Consider the following 11046-nt stretch of genomic DNA (forward strand, 5'->3'; position numbering starts at 1 on the left):
AGAGTACCAGCACCAACACTATCTCATCTGAGTTTTATTGGTGACGTCATCGGTGATGCAATTGCTGTCAGTTTTGTTGCCTTTGCTACGTCGTACGCTATGGCAAAGATTCTAGCAGAGAAAGATAAAGAAGAGGTTAATGCAAACCAAGTAAGTATCATTCGTTTCTCTATCTTTCTTCAAGATTACTAAGTTTCTGACCCCATACTGACATTTTTAATGAGAGACTCATAATATTAGTATACAAATGACAATTAATTATGATTTTAAATAGATAAAAAGGCAAAGTAAATTTTTCTCTTCCTTCAAGGAATATGCTCTTTCTGATGGAATTTCATTTTTTTTATAAATAATTTTTCAAAAAACCTCATTTAAAATCTAATTAATATTGGATCCATTGTTCCCAAACATATGGGAACTGGTCACCAATGAATTTTCAACGTGCTTTGGGCTTTATTCTCAGCTTTCACATATAAAGAAATTTGAATCTCTTTTACCAGGAATTGGTCGCCAATGGGTTGTGTAACGTAATCGGGGCCCTATTCTCGGCTTTCTGTTGCTCGGCTTCATTGTCTAGAAGTCTAGTTCAGGATAATGCTGGTGGAAAAACACAGGTAATAATCAAAGAAATTAATACAACCAAAACAATTACCATAAGAACAACTAGTCTTATTCTAATGGACACTTCCAGATTTGAATAATTGAGACTTTTTTGTGTTTAACAGGTGGTTGGCCTTGTGTCGTCACTACTCGTCTTTATCGTCATCGCTTATATCGGACCTATGTTTTCAAGTCTGCCGAATGTGAGTATTTGCTACCTTCGTTGCAACATTTTATTTCATAATTAAAAAAATTATCAAGATGTTATGAGAAAATAAACTGATTTTAAATCAAATATTCATTTGTAAATGATTAGTTAAATCATAAGTATTGTGAAAAATCCTATTGGATTGGACAATAGCCAATGCTTCCAAATACCCTCTCTATCAAAAATACTAATAGATGTATATACTTGTACAAATATACAAATGAATTCGGACTTAGTAAACCAATTTACAAATGGACAAAAAAGAACACAATCAGAGCTTGATGATAATGACCGATGCATGATTAATTAATAATTATTACCTTCATTGTATTATCATTATACCTTGTACGAGGGGTGTCCCTAGACAAGGACGGCTCCTTAAGCCAGCGTCACTTTTTCCACCATAGCACAATGGGAATTGTTCAGATAAATTCTGAAAATTAAAGGACAATCTTCTCTTAATCAATCAATCTAGCAGTAATTACTCTGATCGGCCTGTCGCTCGTATCCATTAATATAATAAAGTGTTATTGTAAATCTTATTTACAATGTGTCCTTCCATAATTAGCTATTACAAAGTGATTACCTATTTCATTATTGAGGGAATGTATATTGATCGTATTAAAGAAAAGGGACAAATACTCTACACCGCGATTTTATCATGATTTGCATTTTTTTTTCTTGGTATTGTATAGAAGTGTCATTTATCAATTTGAACATATTGGTCGATTAACTTGAAATATTAATGCACTGGGTATTATTCCAGGAAATAATTCTAGAGAAACATAATTTTACACTTCAGAACCAAACTGTTGCGTTAGTGGATTGTTTTCAGCTGTTTCCTATGCAGATTAACAGTTATGACCTTACGAAATCTTGAAATTTGTTATGAACACTTTTTTTTTTTACAAGATTCATTGTAATCAATTGTGATCAAGTAAAAAAAAAACATTTAAAGATTTTATAAAATAAAAGTAAATATTTTAAATTTAAATTTATTTTTACAACATTAAAGGTAAGTCAGCGATGACTGATTGATTGATTGATTGATTGTATGAAGTTTTATGTCCCGTTTGAGAATGTTTCACTCGGATAGAGACGTCATCATAAACCGTTGAAGCTTTAAATTCAGACCTTTATCAAGTGAATAATAAGTAGATATTCCGTGTAATCAGTGATATTTCAAACGTACCTCATCATTACATTACATAAGCATATATAAATATAATGGCCTTTTCCATAACAACAAGGAATCAAATTATAACAAAGATTGTCTATAGCACGTATAGATTTGCTTTAAATTTATATTAAAGTTTGTATCAGGAATCAGTACGATTTATTTTTTTTAATGTTGAATAAGAAAACCCAACAACTCTATGTCTAAAAAAATAAGTTACAAGTACAAGAGTTTTTTAGGGGAGGGGAAGGGGGGGGGGGGTAGGATAACGGAATAACTTAATATTTTATTCACAAAATGTGAATGAGATAGGGAAACTGTCTTATAACTTAAATTATAAAAAAAAAAGTGATTAAAACTGCTTCAAATAAAACCATTCACATGTACAAGTCGGGAAAAAGTTGATAAAATTATATACAAATTTTCAAACTTTTCTCAATTTTTTTTTTATATTTTTATCCTTTGATTTAAAGGTTAATTAAAGCATTCGAAAAATGTTACGGTAAAACAAAACCCAATCGCCAAGTTTACATGCATCTAAAAATGACCATCAGAATACCAATTAAATTCTAAAGTGAAAATGAAAGAAAGGTTCGATTTTATTCCATAATTATCATAGGAAGGGTAACTGCAAGATGATTAGAACAAATGTAGCAAATATATTTCAATACCTTGGCCCCTCCCCCTTCCCGATTAAGGTATATTACGTGTTGGGATTCATTTATAACAGTATAAGTTCATTCCGTTTTTAATTGCTTTTTTTCTCACATACCCTCAAAGGCACTAACCTTTTAGCTTATTGTGTGATGAATGCACATTTGTTAATACCTTTTGTTTGATGTGGCCTTCTCACATACTCGATACACAAATACTACGGACTATAATCAGCCTTGTCAATGAAATATTCCTCATATTGTCTCTGTTTTACTCGACATTTCCCCTGGGACGAATTGTAACCCGAGTTCATACCATGAGATGATTATGTTATATTAATTAGACTGTTGTAGCAGCTGGTTATTCACTACAGGTCCTGAAACGAAAAAAAAAACAATAATTCATCTATACAGTAGGATGCCATTTAGGTTATTAAAATATGCAAGACACAAGGGATGATTGGTGCATGTAAGACAAAGCCTAGCGCCAGGGGAGATATAGAGGGATAGTGTAGGACAAAGAGAACTACCGGTGAATATATTACGGTATAGACCCGTTCAAACCTAGCCTCTTGTCACAAAGGAAAATACTAAAAGTCATTATCACAAAGTGACTTCGATTCTTCAGGGCAGATGAATATTTTAAGACGCACAGTAAAAATTTCACAAACGACTTAGATGTCGATGGAAATTAAGAGGCAACGTAATGATGGATATGCAAGAGGAGAGCTGAAGAGGATTAAAGTCTATTTATTTTCTTTTGCAGTGTATTCTGGCATGCATCGTCATAGTCACACTCAAGGGGATGTTCCATCAGTTTCACGACATGATGTTTCTATGGAAGTTATGCAAGAGAGACTTTGTAAGTACTTCCCGGCAAAAGCAGCTATGAAATAAACCTGAACAGTTCCATTTTAATGACTCTAGCTTGACGTAGATATAGCGCGCGATAGATTAGACTGGGGAATAATTTGATTCGTCTCCTCTGATTTAGAAGACTATGTTGTTTCTGGATTTAAAATATGATATATCTCTTGAAGGAAACCCTCAAGTTGACACTTTTATTGTTAGTGAAATTTAGATATAGTGTATATTAGAACAAGCTATCGAGGTTGAGATCATCGTAAAAACGACAATATTGATGCTCAGGAGACATGCTGGAGTTTATCCTCTACTGTGATTCAATGGAGTGACATAAAAAAAAGAAATTAATCGTGTGTTCTGGGAACTAATATCGAACACTAAAATATTAATCCCTCCTAAGGAAATTGTAGTGTGTTAGAAAATAATTAAATGACATTACAGACCTTATATGTAATGCAGGGCGGACATACAAAACATTTGGTAAATACTGGTTGAACAAGATTCAATTAGACATTTTTCATATTGCTTAATACATTACCATTGTCGACAAACAAACATAACACTTTTATTTTAATAAATATTTACTACGGCTATTAAAAATATTGGGAAAAACTAATAATAGCGCGAAAATAGATCATTAAAAATTGAGCAGCAACAAATCTATTTATTTGATGATACAATGATCAAATGACCTAGACGGGCTAAAATAAACAGATGAGGGTTACCTATAATTATAATGTTAAATGAATCTGGAGCATTCACCTCGGTCATTAAGGCTCGTTTTCCCGGGACAATGGAACTGTTGACATAGTCCCGGGCCGCTAGTTCTGAATGTTTAAAACACAGGAATAGGACATGATAGGTCTACAAATAAATCAGGAACAGTTCCGCGGAGAGGACTTCAGCACTCAGTGAAATGATACTCTCTCTCAAATGGAACTTTTTGCATCCCATTGTTTTTAGTAATTAAAATGAATGCATTAACAGGAATTTTGATATGTTTCTATGGATAGCGATGGTTTTACGCCATTTAGATGGAACAGTCTGAGGTAATTTTTCTACTTATAATTATTTGTACACATTATTTTCACTAGACTTTATTGCTTTTTCTTGATGTTTATCTTTGCACGATGAATGCTTTAGTAGAATCAAATGTATTGCAAAAAAATTTACTACAATGCAAATGTTGAATTTCGAGATTCTCCGTTTTTTGAATTATTTATCACCTTTTGTAATGGCATATAGCGTTACTATTGTTGAGTAAACAATGAAAATTTGAAAATCGATTAACGATTAGTAACTGTGAGAACAAATTCCAAATAATTTGAGAACTGTGTTACAAAAATCTATAATTTCTCGACAAGCTTACATGTATACAAAATTGATGCTAGTATGCAAGCTGTCTATCTTCTGCTTCAAACATATTCATTATTTATTTTACCAAAAAATATAATAATAAATCAACTTATCAATTACGCACTCAGTAATTTTATGTTTTCATAATAGATTTTGTTAACATCATTGTTTTTGTATGGCATCGAATCAACTTTAATATACACTGTACAAGACTTTTCTTTTAATCCATCACAGGAATTATATCATTTTCTTTGAAAATGACAAGACCCCCATCTCCGAGAAAATATACAATTTGATGCATATTTTCTTGTTAAATTTATTTTCTTAACTCATATACGTTAATGTGTCTCAGTCAATAATATCCCTTTGCAAATGAAGTTTCTTGAAAATAAATCCAAAATTATTTCCTTTATTTAACAATTCAAATTCCCGGTAACTTTATTGACACTTGACTTTAGGCCATTCATCATACAAGTTCCTGAAATCTTAATTTAATAATTAAGGATCGAGAGATGAGGGTGGGGTAGGATACTCTGTCCAAACTTACGTACACGATGCTCTATTTTATCATTATTTATAATTTAAGATTGGAAATATAAATGTATATACAAATAAATCATACGAATGTTACAGGATGCATAGACATTTTTTTTCCAACAAAAAGCTGCTTATGGAAATGAAGCTTAACTCCTATGATTTTTTTTTTGTCTTGAACGTTGTTGTCAAAATGTTTCTATTTGTATCTTTCTTAATATTCTTTTTGAATACTTTAAGCACCTGCCAACATAAATGGTAAATTTTAATCATAATTTACACTTTTAATGTGTTCAATAATTATTACTAAAACGTGTGTTCTTTAAGCTCTTCGTAGTTTTCTCGATAATGGAAGATCTAAAATTATATACAAGTATATCTTTTCCCATCAAATCCTTGGCTAATGCAGTACACTGTTTTATAGATACATAGTATTATAACTGTCTTGTTTTCAAATGCGAATAATCCATTGACACTATTTCAAGAAAATTTCATAATTTTGACATAATGAATTCCATAGAAAGTCAGCGCTTACTGAAATGGCCTCTTAATATGTTAACATTACATGTATAGCATTAATTCTACAGTTTACTATTTGTCATAATTTCTTATTCTTGTATTGGGGTATGTCAGGATTTCTTACTTTATTTTGTGGTCACAGGCTGTCTGGATGGTGACGTTCCTAGCCACGGTGATTCTGGATGCTGGTCTGGGTCTTATGGTGGGGGTGATATTTGCTTTATACTTCGTACTCCGAAACACACAGAGGTAAAACTATATAAAGAGAAATGAAGATTGAAAGGATTTTTTTAAACTATTAAGTAGAAATTCTGATATTTGGACAAAAGCAATTAGTATTAGTGCGTACATTACCATAAGATTGGCTCGTCTAACGTCTTCTGGTGCTAATGGTTTGTTTCGTTCTTCTACATAGGCCTTATATCTGTGCCATGGGACGAGTGCCAGGAACGAACGCTTATAAGGATCTGAAACTCAGTAGAACCGTATGTAAATTACGTTAATAATATAGAACTGAATTAAGATACAAATTATATGTTCCATAATATTGCAATTTAAATGTTAAATATTTACCAAAAGCAATCTGGTATATGAAAAAAAATACGATCGTAAAACATTATCTAGTAAAGCTGAAAAGTATTACGATGAACAATTTCAAGATGAAAAGTAAAGATAACTAAAGGTAATAATCATGCTACAAAGCCCAATCAACAATACAAAAGTCATATGTCAAAAGTATGTGTCGGTTTATATACCGGTATACATTCGTCTTGTGTATCGAAGAAAAAAATATCAAATGCAGGTGACAGTCGTATACTGCTATATAACAAAGAGAGGTTGACGATGGATAGATTGTATATTGTTTAACGTCCCTCTCGAGAAATTTTCACTCATATGGAAACGCTTCCAATTGCCGGTAGAGAGCTATACTCGCCACTCAAGACCAGTGAGCAGTGCGGGATCTTTTTCGTGCCAGCACCTACTGCGACAAGGGGCCTCGGTTTATACGGTCTCATCCGAAGGACCGAACTCCACGCCCCACAGTGGTTGATGATGGAAATGCCATGTTGTAATTTTGTATTTTATACTGCCACCTGGTAATTTCAAAATGTACATGACAGAAAACTCGATGTCATCACGTTTACAATAAATTCTACTTGTCAATTTGAAAACGATCGACGTCTTAACATTAATGTTTTAAGGGATGCAAATATTCTAATTTTTTCAAGACCATTTCTCTTATTTTTTTAAGAACCTTTCATTAATATTTCTCGATGCATGAAATTAAAAAAAAAAGTTTTTTAAAGGAAACAAAAATGCAATTCAAAACTTCATTAATGAGAGTTTTCCAATCAAACAAGGATGTTTTAAGATATCTTTTAAAAAGTTTGCTCTGCTTGAAGAGCGGACATTCTTAAGCACGGAACCAAGCTACTGCAAGTTTATTGAGCCGTCACTTCTTCCTACGTAAATGTTTTCAGACAAAATCAAGTCTTATTCTTACTGTAAAAAAGAAATAATACCTTCCAAACAATCCTTCCCCTATCTAGAATATAATTCCACCAGTACTCTATATCAGACATTTAATTTTTACAGTTAATCCAGATCCCCGGTATCAAGATTTTCCGTTTTGACTGTAACTTGTATTTTGCCAATGCTGAACAATTCCGGGATCGCCTTTACGAGAGAACGGGGCTGAATCCTCGAAAGCTGAAAAGGAAGAAGCAGAGAGCTTTATATAAGGCAATGTTACAACGAAAGCGAGAAATCGAGCTGGCGGAGATCGAGGAAGCGGCGGCCGCGAGAAAAGAAAAGGTATAACACTCTCTAGATCAGATTCAGGAATTTTTATTACTGGGAAAAGTTAAATTCTTCACATGTAAAAAGTAGTGTCATGAATACATAATTCAAATTCGATCCCATAAATATCTTGTCATTCCTTCTTTTAATTAGAAAACCTGAGAGCAGTGACAGATATTATTTATAAAGTGTAAGCTTTGAACTAAAAATGTCATTCAAAAGTTACCTATCCTCTCTTAATCTCTGTCATAAAATAGGGCATCTTGAAAATACTTTCTAGAAATAAACTCCCTTTCTCTTCCAACTCAGAAGCAGCTTTTGAAGCAGAAGAGTTCTATCGAGGAAGACGTGGAGAAGGACGATGATGACGACAGAGAGTTGACAGACGAGCAGCAGACGGAACTACAGCTCGAGAACGGCGAGATGCAGACGAGATTTTCCCGCGCGTGGGTGCCCCCAGTTCACACCGTGGTGCTGGATTTCTCCGTCATCAGTTACGTAGACAGCGTAGCCGTTAAAGTTCTCTCACAGGTAGTTTGTCCTATTGGCGAATTTATTCACAATAAATATGATTATTGTTCCACATCCGTGTATGTAGAGTAATGATACTATGTACAAAACATTAACAAAACTTTTAAGAAAAAGAATATCTTTTTTTCAGATTATAATGGACTTCAAGGAGGTCGGCATCAAAGTCTTCTTGGCAGGATGCAGAGGTAGGGAGCAAATAACAAGTGACTGATTAAGATCATCATTCTTTATCTTAGCTGCCAAATTAATTGGTAATTCTATATCATTAATTTTATATGGACGTATATTTCAGAGGATGTGAGGAAGATAATTAAGAAATCCGAGTTTTACAAGTCAATAGACTATAACTGTCTCTACTTCACCATACATGAAGCTGTAGTAATAGCCCAAGAGCTCCACCAGCAAGTGGGGGTATGTGTGCGGAACTTTATTGTAACAATTATTATAAATTTGATTTTTTTTTCAATATTTTTTTAAAAGAATTCAGATTTTTTATACTATTCTAAAAATTGTATTCCTTACAATTTGAATTATAAATATAAAGTGACATGAAGACACAATAAGATGCTATTGTCAGTTTTAAATACTATTATATGATTTATCTCCCTTTATTAGGATCCGCCACTAAGTCCAAAAGACATTTTGATCGTGGAGGAAGAGAGCCGAGAGGCTAGTGCTAGGCTGGCAGCGTATGAGGGAGACGATGAAAATATCCCACAAGTCGGTGCTAATGAATAGGTACTGGTTTATTTGCAATTTGTGGCCTTTTTATCGATTTTGTCAATCGCAAACGCAATAGTATATTTATTGTACTCGAAACTGACTTCGACGGCACCTACTTTAGCATTTAGCGCCATATTTATAGAGACCTGTATATACATGTACAGTGTATACTACTAGTATATAGCTAGAAGTGTTCCAGTGTACAAAACAGTTGAAAATTCATGCGAGATACTATATCTCCAAACTTTATTCAGACATGCAGTTCTTAAAATATAAGAATAAATCCCTTGATACATGAAATTCTTACATCTCATTTGGAACAACATTATCATGATTATATATACACCTGGAGTTGGGGTAATGAAAAAGAGAATATATGCATGAAAAACTGAATGCATGATAGAACAATAGTAGCAATATGATAATTTAATTTAAAAAGCATGAATATTTCATGTCAATAATTACTGGAAACACTTTACATACATTATTTACCTGGTATATTATTAGTTATCCAGGTTCAATCAAGGGTGTACGGGGATTTACCCCGGGTTGTATTCCATACACCCTGAGGCCGAAGGCCGAAGGGTGTATTGAATACAACCCGGGGTAAAAAACCGTACACCCTTGATTGGACCTGGATAACGAATTTATTTACCCATAAAAATTCTTTGTAAACATATTTTTAGCTTTTATCATAGAGAATGTATACATTTGTTTTACATTTTTACACCCGACTTTGTAACCAATCAAAGCTCGTGTTACAAGCTAGATAGGAAATAAAAGAGTATACGCCCATTTCTAGTTATTTATCAGATGTATTTGTTTTCATTTGTAGATTTAGATGAATACAACGAATAATCAAACCCTCTCAGGACTCCAGAGTTCCATCTAAACTTCAGCACATATATATTTGTACATGATGAAAGTGACTATGTGAAATGTATATTCATCAAAAAATAAGATTTCAAAAGCTTATATACAATCCACCTTCACATAGGAGGCTGACAGTCCGAAATCACAGAACAGTACCTATTTTGTATTCTGTTTATACAGTGTATGACTTATGATCATGTGTCAAATTTTAATCAGTGCAAGCACTAATTCAACACCATCAACTTACTGAAGCTTTAGTTATAAATATGTCTCATTGAAAATTATTTTTTTTTTTTTTGGTTTTCACATGACATATTAAAGGCTATGAATACTTTCTTATTTTGATCCCTTCATCAAGCTTCGAGTTGGGCTTTGAAAGTTGTGATTAAGATGTATTCATAATATTAAGTATAATATGCATGGACAATTTTTTTTATCGATTCTTGAATACATGAAGAAACAGGCAAATACATGGATGGAGTAAAAATATCTACTAAAAAATTGGATACCACAATGGATTTTTCACTGTTTTACTTGGAGAAAACAAACATATCATGTATGAATGGTAAAACTGTAACATGCATTGTCAATAACAACAAAGAACGGTTATGTATGAAATAACTGATACTATATTCCAGTTACACCAGCTTTAAAAAAATATTAGTAAATCAAGTTTTAATTTCTAACATCTCTGATGCAATACCATTTTGTGGTAATTATTCATCTTTGTCTGTCCATATTACAAGATTTCAAGCATCTTTTATTGGTAAATCCATTAATAAATCTGAATTTTCATTCAAAGTGTACAATTCTTTGCAACTCTGAATTTCATACTATTACACCACATTCCTCCCCACTTGTCCACAACCTCAATACTGAATACTCTGAGATTCATCTGATGCATTACTCTGGTTGTCCAACTCCTAAACAGAGAATAGGTTAACATTTAATATAGCATTCTAAATTTATCATTATTAACAATTCAAAACTATTAAACAATCGTAACTATTTATTAACATGTATAAAATTTAAAGGACTTGGAGAAAAAAAAAATGAAGTTATCAAACTCAATATTTTAACTAAATCTGCAGACACCCATAGCTAGAAAACTGACCAGTCAGCAAGATCTCTACTCAGAGCTGCCAACATTCTGAAATGACAAATAGTAAGGCAGGGTCGAGGGACTGCCTAGGCCCCCTGCCGCTGAA

The 11046-nt window shown here is 32.8% G+C and overlaps 1 protein-coding gene across 1 annotated transcript; it reads left to right on the forward strand.

Annotated features, from left to right (window-relative positions):
* Nucleotides 1-3: 3 nt before the first annotated feature.
* Nucleotides 4-10172, forward strand: LOC134282484 (prestin-like; the record flags this gene model as incomplete). The annotated part of the gene is made up of 12 exons (XM_062764891.1): nt 4-150; nt 501-614; nt 726-803; nt 3405-3500; nt 6054-6160; nt 6327-6396; nt 7508-7726; nt 8021-8242; nt 8373-8427; nt 8535-8653; nt 8858-8980; nt 9801-10172. Coding segments are annotated over 11 exons (1350 nt in total), but the record flags the coding sequence as incomplete, so codon positions are not given.
* Between the last annotated feature and the right edge of the window lie 874 nt (nt 10173-11046).

The sequence above is a fragment of the Saccostrea cucullata genome, unplaced genomic scaffold (genome assembly GCF_032062105.1).
Source record: "Saccostrea cucullata isolate Sc308-1 unplaced genomic scaffold, CSIRO_AGI_Scuc_v1 ctg17910, whole genome shotgun sequence".
In the NCBI taxonomy this organism is placed as follows: Eukaryota; Metazoa; Mollusca; class Bivalvia; order Ostreida; family Ostreidae; genus Saccostrea; species Saccostrea cuccullata.